Below are 12,457 nucleotides of genomic sequence, written 5' to 3'. Positions count from 1 at the left end.
AAATAAAATAAATAAAATAAATAAAATAAATAAAATAAATAAAATAAATAAAATAAATTAAATAAATTAAATTAAATTAAATTAAATTAAATAAATGCTGATGATAATGATAATAATAATAATTTTGCCAAACAGGGTGAATTTTAAGAGTGTAACAGATCAACATCATGGAAGATGGACAAAAAAGGCATAAGTAAAAGTGTATGCTTACCCTGCTTTACCCCTTTAACTTCCCTCCCAAAAAAATTATGTCACTTCCTGAAAATGGTTTCAATGGAAATGTAGTCTTTTTCTTCTTTTTTCTTTTGAAGATGAAAAACTATTAACAGGGTAGAAAATGATTTCAGGGACAGTAAATGATTAAAATGAAAAATAACTATAGTTCTTCCTAATATATATATATATATATATATAACCAGAGCAAGTCTAATGTGGCCTGTAAGATAATTAAAGAATATATTGAATATTTTAAATTTTATGGCTTATAGTTCTTATAGAAATTGATTACTTTGCACTGGGGACATGATAAAAGCGTGCACATGTAGCAAAAAAAGGGTCAATAAAGTTAAAAAAAAAAAAAGTATTGTAATATGCATTATTATATGTTTGATATGATAAAGAAGACCTTAATCTATAATTCAAGCCATTTGTCTGCATCTGCATAACAGGAATGACCTTTCAATCATTGTTTTCTGTTGTCTCATGGAACATAAATGCACAGAAACTTGCACAGTATTTCACAGCTGTCTGATTGGCTACTTGACAGAGTTGATCTTAAAGAGCACTTTGCTGCCACCTTGTGGTGCTAAAGATGTAATATCACCATAAACTATTTCATCACAAAAATATACTTAATGTTTTAATGTGTGTTTTTCTTGCTATTAAAACGTTAAACCAACACCACCATGTTCATATCCTTTAATTTCACATCATGAATACTAAACAGTTAATAATGCACTACACTCATTTTTAACAGTCTCTTCTGCACTATATTCAATGTTTGTAATAGTCGTGTATCACAGCTGTTATCCCTGCACTATATTCAGTTTTAACAGTTTTTCTTCATCTCCTTGTATTTTTTATATCTGGTATATTTTTTTGTACTTTGTACTACTAACTTTTTTTTACTGCCTTTTTACTAAAATGTTTTGCACTATGGAACTGTGATGCTGGAAACTTTAATTTCCCTCGGGATCAATAAAGTTACCATCTATCTATCTATCTATCTATCTATCTAAAATGCATTCTTAAATGATGTAATAATCATGTAATAAAAGGTATAAAGACAGACACCAAAGAGAGACAGAGAGAGAGAGAGAAATTGTAAAATAACCCGCCTACTTCATTCTCCAGCATTTCCGGAAGAGGATATCATAAACTGTGTCTGAATTTCTAATGCATATTTTATTAAATGTAGCAAGGCTTGCAGGCCAGCTTGTAGACAGTATTTCTCCAAATATATATTAATGCGCAGCAGCCTATAATAATAATAATAATAATCTTCTTATAATAATAGTCTTCTTTTTGAGCCTATATGAGTTCTTCTTATGGCTCATCACATTTTTTAAGCACCTGTATACCACAGAGCTGCTGCCATGCATCGATGCATTCGACACTCAGTGGATCAGGAGCTCGGTTGTACCATTATTCGGTCTGTATCCCAGCATGGGCCCGGAAGTTGTTTGGGATTCCCAGGTAAAAAAAAAAAAAAAAAAAAAAAAAAAAAAAAAAAAAAAAGAAAAATCCCGGAGATGCTGTCGTCGCCTGGGAAAACAAACAGCTATCCAGACAATTAAAAAAGGAAAACAAGCGATCGGTCGCCAGGTAAGGAGGAGGAGGCTTTGTGGACTTCACCGCGGCGCTTGGTAAGACCATTACATTGGCTTTATTATGGTGAAGTATATGGCATGTTTGTGGAGAGTAGTTGGTTGGGGGTGAATGCCATTTGTCGTGTGGTCGGGTGCCATAGCAACGGAGCTTCATGAGAAACATTGGCCGGGTTTGACGTGCTCGATGTCGGATGACAAGCTGCGTTCATGCGGACAATTTGGACAACTCCTGCAACACATCCTCACATTGTGTCTCGCCGACTGTCTCGACCGTCCATGAAAGCTGATGAGCGGAAAACAAGTAGCAAGCGCATACATGGAGGAGCAAAGCATGATAGTTATTATAAAAAAAATATGTTTTTTTATTGCACAGTTGCACAGATAGGATTGCATGGCGCTGGTGTGCATTTTTTTTTTTTTAATAATTTTTTTTTTTTAATCGCCGTGCCCTGGTGTGACTGGCGCGTCTCCTCCCGGCTGCATCAGCGCCTGTTGCTCCCCATGCGCGGCCAATGCCAGGATATTAATTTTCCCTAGCGCTGCGTTGCCTCCGCCTCCTCCCATCAGCCTCAGCCTCAGCTCCATATAGTCTCTCCTCTTGTCCATTGTTGTTGTCATCCATTTGGCCCCAAAAGGTGCAGCAGCATTTGTACATCTGGGGTTATTTTGTGTCTCGTTTTTTCTTGTCAACATGGAATTAAATAGAGCATCACCTGATCTGTGGTCACATAACATCAGCATGTCTGGAAAAATCTTGCAACTCAGCACCGCCAGTGTTGGAAATATGGTGTAGTGTCTCCATACATCTTTGCACTTTGATGTCTGCTGTGGAGTAACTGCACCTAATATACAACCTACAATAAAATCCCCCCCATAATTTATTATTAGCCTATTACACGTATACAGAAGGGGTGGACAAAATAACAGGAACAATTAACAATGAAAAACAACAGCAAATAAAAAAAATAAAATCCCATAGGCTTTTATAATATCTGTGAAGATATAAATATAAATAAACATTAATAAAATAATATTTAAAAAATAATTTTGTGAGTAATCGCGTGATTGTCCATTGTTAATTACGATTAATGGCACATTTTTTAATCTCATCAAAATGTACCTTAAAGGGAGATTTGTCAAGTATTTAATACTTTTGTCAACATGGAAGTGTGCAAACATGCTTGCTTTAGGCAAATGTATGTATTTATTATTAGAAATCAATTAACAACACAAAACAATGACAAATATTGTCAATACCCTCACAGGTACTGCATTTAGCGTAACAAATATGCTCAAATCATAATATGGCAAATTCAAGCCCAACAGTTGTCAGTGTGTCAGTGTGCTGACTTGACTATGACTTTCCCAAAACTGCATGTGATTATCATAAAGTGGGCATGTCTGTAAAGGGGAGACTCGTGGGTACCCATAGAACCCATTTTCATTCACATATCTTGAGGTCAGAGGTCAAGGGACCCCTTTGAAAATGGCCATGCCAGTTTTTCCTCACCAAAATTAAGCATAAGTTTGGAGAGTTATTTAGCCTCTTTCACGACAAGCTAGTATGATATGAATAAAACTGAGCCCGCTACAACCCAAAAATGGCAAGTTGTGTTAATGCGTTAAAGAAATTAGTGGCGTTAACGCGTTATTATAGCGTTAAAGCCCTAATATATACAGATAGATAGATTATCAGAAAACTGCACTATTATTGCATTGCTTTGCACATTTATACACACTGGTTATGGTAACATACTGTACATATAGCTTTCTAACTTGATTTTTTTTTAATCTGTATTAGGGCTGCAACTAACAATTATTTTCATTGTTGATTAATCTGTTGATTATTTTCTCGATTTTCTCGATTAACCAGAAAATATTCACATTCAAGAAGCTGGAATCAGAGAATTTTGACTTTTCTTTTCTTAAAAAAATACTCAAACCGATTAATTGATTATCAAAATAGTTGGTGATTAATTTTATAGTTGACAACTAATCGATTAATCCATTAATTGTTGCAGCTCTAATCTGTATATAGTATTATATTGTATTTTTTTCTACTGACAGTATCTGTATTCTTTTCCTCTCTACCTCTCTAACCGTCTTCCTGTGCTGCTCTGATGCTAAATTTAACTCCTGATATCAATAAAGTTTGATCTTACTATTGAATTTAGTGTAAGGTGTTCCAGCTATTTTGTCCACCCACAGTAGTTTAAACTCCTCCTCCAACACTCTTGGCCATTAGCTTTCTATAAATGTGGAGCCTCTCGTATTCATTTGCTGGCCACGGTGCAGAAGAATCTACATGATACAGAAATAGCAGGGCAGAAGCCAAATTTACTAAATTAGTTTATTACAGTGAAATATATTATTAGACATTTGTATCTGTTTCCTAGCCTTATTTTTGTAACAACAAACAGCTGGTAAGTATATTTTATATGGTTTGCGTCAAAGGTATTATATGAAAGTTGGATCTTCTCAAAAATTATCATTATGAATGGTTAAAAAGTAACATTGACAGTCTGTTTTGAACTCATATTTCTGTAGGCATCTGGTGAGAGAATGAATGCTGATGACTGCAATGGACGCTCATTTGCACAAGGTAAGTTTATACATAAAGGAGAAACTACTCTACATTTGTGTGTACAGTCTCCAGACTTTAATGTTTACTTTAATAACACGGGCATATTGATGTTTCAGGTAATGGAGGAGAGTCATCAACGGAACAGGATTTTTATGGCGGGTTGCAGGGCCCTTCAGCGAGATCTCCAAACAGTCCGCAGTCGTCACCACACCGCTCCCTTAGTGGTCTGTTATTATTTCTTTTCATTGTCGTAGAATTCTTCATTAACATTGTGTATGAAAGTAAATGTGTTTTTTTCCCCTCACCCTCTCTCTGTGCAGCAAACTCCATCAAGGTTGAGCTGTGCAGCGACGATGAGTCACCAGGTGCTCCACAGCCAGAGAACAGAGAGGCTGTGAGGGACGATAGCAGGAGGGATGACCCCATGGAAGAGGGGAGCGCCGAGTACGCTGGGGCTGGCGCAGACAGAGGGAGCGTTTACAACGAGATGGCCAGTCCGAATGCTGCTTCACCGGGACCCATCCGGCTGGCCAATGGTAAGCTCCAGTGCGAGGTGTGCGGGATGATCTGCATCGGACCCAACGTGCTGATGGTGCACAAGCGTAGCCACACAGGTCAGAACAAAATATGGCCAAAATACCCTAAATGTCATTAAGTAAAGGCAAATGATTTACCTCTAAAATCCTCTGTCTGTCCATGTGTGCACAGGCGAGAGGCCGTTCCAGTGTAACCAGTGTGGAGCTTCCTTCACCCAGAAGGGGAACTTGTTGCGCCACATCAAGTTGCACTCAGGAGAGAAGCCTTTCAAATGTCCCGTTTGCAACTACGCTTGTCGCCGGAGAGATGCCCTGGCTGGACACCTACGCACACATGCAGGTAAATCAGTGAGCTTTAAGTGCAATACAACAGTAGAAGAGATTTTTTCGTGAATCTACCTGATGGATGCAGTTGTTCCATATTAACATTACACCTTGTTGTGATGAGGTATAGCGTGGGAAACAACGGTTAGCGGTAGAAGTGGGTATTCATTAGAATGGCCCCCCTTCTGCGAAGCTCAGAGGAAATAGGTGTTCTTCACCAGCGTGTACAGTAAAACACATGACAAAATATGACATTTAACATTTGTGAAAACAGGAAATCCTGTTGGCGCCTCTCAATTTGTGAACACATTGAACAGGTGTTGACAGAGTCTTGGTACAGTACAGTACATTAGAGTAGATCTTGGTGGATCTCCGCGGGTCTCAAGGGTTCATTTTCGAAGAAAAGATTCTTGCGAACTGGATTTCAGCGAATTGACGTCAGACTTTCCGACGGCTTACTAAGAGGAAACGATGCGGTTAAGGGTTAGGCGTTTTCTGTCGTCACTGGCGAGCAATACAGAACAATTTCAGGAATTCCCAATCAATGGGGAAATCCATTCTTGCAAACCTAGCCAATAATGAGTTGCTCTTTATAAAAATCCCCTCCGACAAACATTTTAATAAACAACACCACTATAGTAGTTACATTTGATCAGCAGTATCCATCGTCTAGGGTGAAACTTTGTCCCATTTTGTCGATCTATCACTTCAATATTTTTTTTCCTCTGAATTGCAGCTTCTTCTCCAACTGTGGGAAAACCTTTCAAGTGCAGCTACTGTAGTCGAAGCTACAAACAACAGAGCACACTCGAAGAGCATCTAGAGCGCTGCCATAGTTATCTGAAAAGCCTGGACCACCAGACAGCAGCCATTGCACAGACAGCACAGGGTAACATATCACACATACATGAAACACGGTCATTTCTATAGACAATAAGCTTCTAAGTTTGATTGTTAATGCAAATAGATTGAATAAAGCAAGTTTAACACATTTCTACAAATAATGAGTTAGTCTGTATATTGATGACAAAGAACTTTCTGTTTGCAGGCGAAGAGTCAGTAAATATGGAGACGATTACTAAACCTGTGCTCCAGCCATCCAGTGAAAAGATCCAGTTTGTGGATAGACTGGCTATTAGCATCACCAAACGCAAGAGGTCAACGCCACAGAAGTTTCTGGGTGAGTTTATTTTAATTAGACAATCCATGTTATTCATGTTTAGTAAGAGTGTAGAGATATATAACTTATTATGCATGGACATTCTATTTTATATTTAAATTATGTGATAATAAGGATCTTTGTCTAACATCACCAGCTGTCCTGCAGATAGTTTGTGATACTGTATCGATTTTCAAAAACACTGAATCAATTAATATCTTAAATGCAAAGATTAACTCAGTCAATACTTTATTTAATTTGCAATGAGATGCACCCTCTCAGTGTATGCGCCCTCTCAAAGTAGTGCTATGATGTTGGATGTTACAGGGACTGTGATAAATGCAAATGCAGATCCCACTGTTCTGATTGCATGAAAAAGTAAAACTTTTTTTAAACTCCGATATTATGCATATGATGGTGTGCTCTTTATACTATGATAGTTTTCCTAAAATTAGATTTAAAAAATTGTAATATATCGCTTTGCTTTAAGTATTGCAATATATCGCGATCATATTTTGAATCACAACCCCTGTAACTAATCGTATCGCTAGATTCTTAACAATACATAGCCCTAGTTACCAGTTTGGAGACAGTTGGTCCAGGAGACCCTCCATCTTAATCATTGTTTATTACTGATATTCCTTTTCATAGGTGAGAAGCACATGCACCTTGACCTACCTGAAGCACCTTACGAATTGTCCTCTGGCTCTGAGAAGGACGGGGACCTCATGAGCTCTCAGCCCGCTGGGGACTCTGCTCGGTCGGCTGGTCCACATCTCCAAGGCGGCAGGGGTAAAGGGGAGAACCATGAGTCGCCTGCACTGTCTCAGCTCCATCCTGCCTTCCTGTCGGAGGTACGCACGGTTATGGGCTCCATCAACAGCAACGTGACTCCTCAGGGCCCCCGGGCCCATGGTGGAGGTGGGATGGCAGCGGTGTCTCTTGGCCTGGCGGGGCGGGAGGCAGGTGAAGGCCGCGATGACCAGCGCTCAGCCCACAGCTACACCACCTCGCCCAACGGCTGCCCCGACTCTACAGACACAGAGAGCACAGCAGAAGAGCAGAGCACAAGGGCTACAGCCCCGACAAGTACCTCCAACAACCACCACCTCCACTACCAAACCCCAGCACTGCCCCGCAGCCATCCCACTTCCAGCCCCAGGCAGGCCAAAGACTCGGACCCAGAGTGGGAGAGAGCGTGTCCTGCGCCCCCCATCATAGCAAAGAGGAGCCCCGTCTCGCCCCTTTCTTCCAGGGAGACTGTGCAGGTGTTAGACAGGGACGGACGACAAGTGCGCTCCTTCCACTGCCGGCACTGTCGCATCCTCTTCCTGGATCACGTCATGTTCACCATCCACATGGGCTGCCACGGCTTCCGCCAGCCCTTCGAGTGCAACATCTGCGGCCACCGCAGCCAGGACCGCTACGAGTTCTCGTCTCACATCAGCCGCGGAGAGCATCAGGTGGGCTGAGAAGAGGGGATAGCGGTCGGGTGAGGAGAGGGGACTGCTGCTCTCTAAAGTTGTAGGCTCCTGTTTGTTCTGCACCAGATCAGTTGCTTTAAATCCCTAGTGTGAGTAAAAGGATTTGTGGTTGAGAATATTTATTAAACTAAAGCAAACACCATTTAAAGTTTAGTGGAGGCAAATTACATTCTATGATTGATTGCACTCCCATATCAAATCATCTGGCAAAACTACTGGTTTTGCTTCAAAAGTGCCTTCTTTGGGGATTTCCTCTAAAAAAAAAAAAAAAAAAAACTGGAGGGGAACTGGTGCTTAAAAATCTTGACTAGCCATCTTTTGCTAAGTGATTTAGTTAGCACCTGTGAGAGGCCATGTGCACAGGCAGTTAAGGAAAGCATGTACATTTTAAGAATTCTATTTGGTATGCTTAGTATGCACTAAGAGCTTTGTTTTTGTGGTTGTGGAGGGCACTTTGTGTCGTGTGTCAGGTAAGCTTAATATGCACTGAGAGCTTTGTACCTCTGGGTTTTGGGAGGAGCTTTAGTCACAGACGAAGCACAGAAATGGATTGCCTTAACTCCTGCAGCAGTACGCTGCTGTAGGGATACATTGTTTACAGCACGTGTGTGAAGTCACCTCAGAAGAGAGAATATTTGCAGCTGCACAGCGAGACTATCAGGACAGGAGCGAGATCGTGAGGGAAATGAACATTCAGAGTCTTCAGGGCTCTAAAATAGGTTTGTGGATTTTAAAGTGAGCCTTAGAATACTGGTGCAGATCAGACCACGAGCCATGTAGTGTACAGTAAGAGCCTGACTGAGATGGCCCGGGGTGCTTTACCTACACAGGATTGCACTTTTAGGTCCCCTGCTTATATATGAACATCTTTGCCGAAGCACTTGATGGCTTTACAGTTTTTCTTTTCTGTGATTGTTCTACTGCACTGATAAATCGCATAATACTCACAATAATGGACCATCTAATTTGCAACACCGGTGTATTTTTAACGGAGCCGGCCTTCTTCAGAAACCCACAGCGTTGCACTGGTACTGCACTCAAAAAGTTTGCTGCAATGTGTGACTGAGAATTAAATATCAGTTCAACTAAAAACAATTCTTTTGTGGTTTTACACTCAGCAGTTGTGGCTGAGATTTTAAACAATTTGCATAATATAAGTGAATTAACAAATGAATTAAGGAATCAGTTTGGATCTGTTCAGTTATCACTTGTGATTATCTATTTAGTGTTGTTTGTTTCAGCCTTGGTGTATTTAATCAGCTATATTCCAAATCTTATCCAGCATATTCCTCAAGTCCATGAAATGTTACCTCCTGCTTCTTTATAGCACCCAAATACCTTATTGCTACAGTATGGTGAGTTATCTGACAATGTTAATATTGGGAACACGAATGAGACCAAACTCAGTATTCTTACTTGTTATTGTGGGTTTTGCTGCTTCATAGTTTTAACTTAATTTCCTTCGATCGCAGGCAAAAATATACTTGAAACTGTTTGAGAAAAAAAGTAATCTGAAAATGCACTTGGTTCGATAAGTAGAGAAACGTGTGTGAATGGAATATAGCATGTGTGCTTGTCATTTTCTGCTTTTTCCCTGAATTGTGAATTATTTTTGAAATGTGAAGTACTTTCAAGAAGTGGAAATGAGGCATGGGTTTTTTTTGTCTCCTCGTGTGGACTTTTCAATGTTATACGATATTTTGTGAATGATGTAACATGACAAAACACTTTACCTCAAAGTTAAAGATGTACAACTGCCTCATTATTTCAACAAGTCGTGTTGCTTTCCGAGATGTTCTTGCAGTTGCAAACGCGTGCCCCTCGATATTCTCAAAACTTTTTACTGTCAATAAAGTTGAGTTTATTGTAAAAGTGATTTTCTCTAGTTCGACTATGATGGCGTCCACATCTTTGTGCTTATTTTTCCACACAAAATACATTTAGTGTTACGCATTTTCTCCTATGTGAAAGTACAAAAACAAGTAGATATTTAAGAGATAATTAAGTACTTATTTTACAAAGATAACAAATTTTAAATTCCACATTATACAGGACATTTCTCTATTGATATACTACTACAAAAAATAATAATTTTAATTTATACAGCTGTGTCCTTCAGTCCATGTCAGATTTTAGGATGTAAAGAATTGGGTAGCTGCCTGTAATCTGTATTCGGTTAACAATAAAAGAAAGCTTTATATTGTATATTACATTACTACCTGCCTATATGAAACCCTGAAGACTAAAAAACCCATAATTATAACAGGTGAAACAAACATTCCAGTGTCACTTAATGTGATTTAACAAAAAGTGCATGCATAATTTCAACAGTTTGATGGTTGCGCCACGGTAGGCAGACCCATGTATTTTGGATACTGTAATCGTATATTTAGTCTTGAAACTTAATTTTCCTTGTTTTAAAAAAATGTTACATCTTAAATCAATAATTACAAATTTCAAATTAGTTAAATGTCACAGAAAACACATGTTACATATTGTAAGCATCAATTAAAAAAATAGAAACAATATACTGTATATATGAAGTGTCACTGTAATATATCTAAAATAGTATTTAATATTTTTGCACTGTATATTGAATGTTAAGACTTCAGAGATGCGGGTAAGCGGAGTATTTCTCCTGAGAAACACATTTGAAGGTAAAGTGTCAATGAATAGGTCTAAACTTAGACATTGACATTTTGTCTGTTTCAGGGTTGGTTTTGACCTTTTTAACTCTGCAGTGGAAAATCTGTTTTGGCTGTTCCTACAGACAGATTCCAGGTGCAATTCAAAAGGTATATAAATAAAACCACCCCTACAGTGACAACTTTCAGAAGTACAAATATGTAAAAGCCACATATGTCTACACAGAGTATTCTCTCTTACTTTGGCAACAACACACAGTTGTGTGACCTTCGATGCAACCATCACGACCCTGATGAAGGCAAGTGTTTTCATTTTGATAGAACATTTTATTTTCTAACTGCATGTGCAATTCAAAACATGCAACCGTTAATAGATATATTGACATTAAAAAAAAGCTCATAAAAATACCACATTAACATCCCCACCCAATTACCCGCTTCAGTTTGAGGTTACCATTTTTCAGTCTGGTTGTCACTGCCTTTAAAAACAGTTTACATTTTCATAAGATGAAAGAAGTTTGCTGTGAAACAATGCAATGTACACAAGATTGAGCACTTTAATCATCAAAGCTAAATTGAGGATTTGGCACAACTTGAAAAACGTGCACTTGTGACACGTGCAGCTTTTACAGTTCTGAGGAAATAATCTGCTCTCTATCCCTGTGTGAATATGCTGAGTTACAAAGAATTGCCCACCTGTTTTCAACAGGAAGCTTTCAGAGGGCATGCTTCTCTGATTGTTTGTTTTTGCATGTTTTACCCAACTTACAACACATCACAAATACACAATAGCTGACTATTTTCGAAGCATAAGGTTCTTGATTTTTAAAGCATTTTTTATTTCTATTTTCTATATAGCAGCAGCTTTCCATTTATTTCTTTACCGTCTGCTCTTCTCTGTTTTTATATCATTGTAAATTGAATATATTTGGGTTTGGTTGGGACAAAACAAGCATTCTGAGGCTCTTGGAAATTATGATGGCCATTTTTCACTAATTTCAGACATTTTACAGACTAATTAATCAAGTGATTAATCAAAGAAATGATATGTGTTAATCAATTATGGACATATTGTTGGTAAGAGGTATAATTATTAAACAATTAGAAACCTGTTTTGGAAAAAGTTGGTAATATTGTAAAAACTGCATGTGATTTGTAATTAACAGATATGCAGTATGACCCATTTATCTCTTAACTTCAGACAGTTAAGAAGGTTAGTTTTATCCTCATTTCTGATCAGTTAATCATTAAAGGTCCCATATTGTAAAAAAGGGAGATTTTCAGGTCTTTTACATTATAAAGCAGGTTTAAGTGCTATATAAATACTGTTAAACTATCAAAACGCTTAATATACGGACAAACACACACAGCCCGTATTCAGAAATTGTGCGTTTGAAACAAGCCGTTAGGATTTCTGTCCAATTGTGATGTCACAAATATACAATATTTAGACCATTACACGGTTTTAAACGTAAACATTCTAAATGTTTCCAAGTTTATTTACCGTTGCAGTGTATGTAAATGACATCAGCTGACAGGAAGTAAACATGGACCCAAACTGTTGCTTAGCAACGTGATTCCGTTGCAATTCTGTTGAAATGCACTAAAACGGAGCGTTTCAGACAGAGGGTGAATACAGGTATATTCAGGCAGACAGTATGAGGGAAATAAAGTTTTTTTTTAAACATTACAGCATGTAAACATGTTCTAGTAGAAACATAAAATACAAGTATGAATCTGAAAATGAGCACGATATGGGACCTTTAATACAGATTAACATGAATAAAAAGAGCCAACTGCAGCATGTTTCTGTGTCATAAACTTTGATGCACTGTGACTGTGTGTCATCAGGTCAGGTGTCATTTTTTAGGTGTTCCACAACCGACACAAGACAGG

General features: G+C 38.3%; 1 protein-coding gene across 4 annotated transcripts; it reads left to right on the top strand.

Moving 5' to 3' along the window:
- Positions 1-1,274: 1,274 nt before the first annotated feature.
- ikzf4 (IKAROS family zinc finger 4) lies at positions 1,275-9,792 on the top strand. Of its 4 annotated transcripts, none has more exons than XM_037772477.1 (8): positions 1,275-1,824; positions 4,377-4,431; positions 4,530-4,637; positions 4,734-5,027; positions 5,122-5,289; positions 6,010-6,162; positions 6,322-6,453; positions 7,084-9,792. In XM_037772477.1, the coding sequence occupies exons 1-8, from the start codon at positions 1,666-1,668 to the stop codon at positions 7,902-7,904; spliced, it is 1,890 nt and encodes a 629-aa protein (XP_037628405.1). In that variant the 5' UTR covers positions 1,275-1,665; the 3' UTR covers positions 7,905-9,792. The 4 variants fall into 4 exon arrangements, with proteins under 4 accessions (XP_037628405.1, XP_037628406.1, XP_037628408.1 ...); XM_037772478.1 differs by having other exon boundaries at positions 1,276-1,865; XM_037772480.1 differs by lacking the exon at positions 1,275-1,824 and adding an exon at positions 3,858-4,252.
- Positions 9,793-12,457: the final 2,665 nt, after the last annotated feature.

Source organism: Sebastes umbrosus, chromosome 6 (genome assembly GCF_015220745.1).
Source record: "Sebastes umbrosus isolate fSebUmb1 chromosome 6, fSebUmb1.pri, whole genome shotgun sequence".
Classification (NCBI taxonomy): domain Eukaryota; kingdom Metazoa; phylum Chordata; class Actinopteri; order Perciformes; family Sebastidae; genus Sebastes; species Sebastes umbrosus.
The sequence above is the reverse complement of the archived record's forward strand: the minus strand, read 5'-3'. Positions and strand labels throughout refer to the sequence as shown.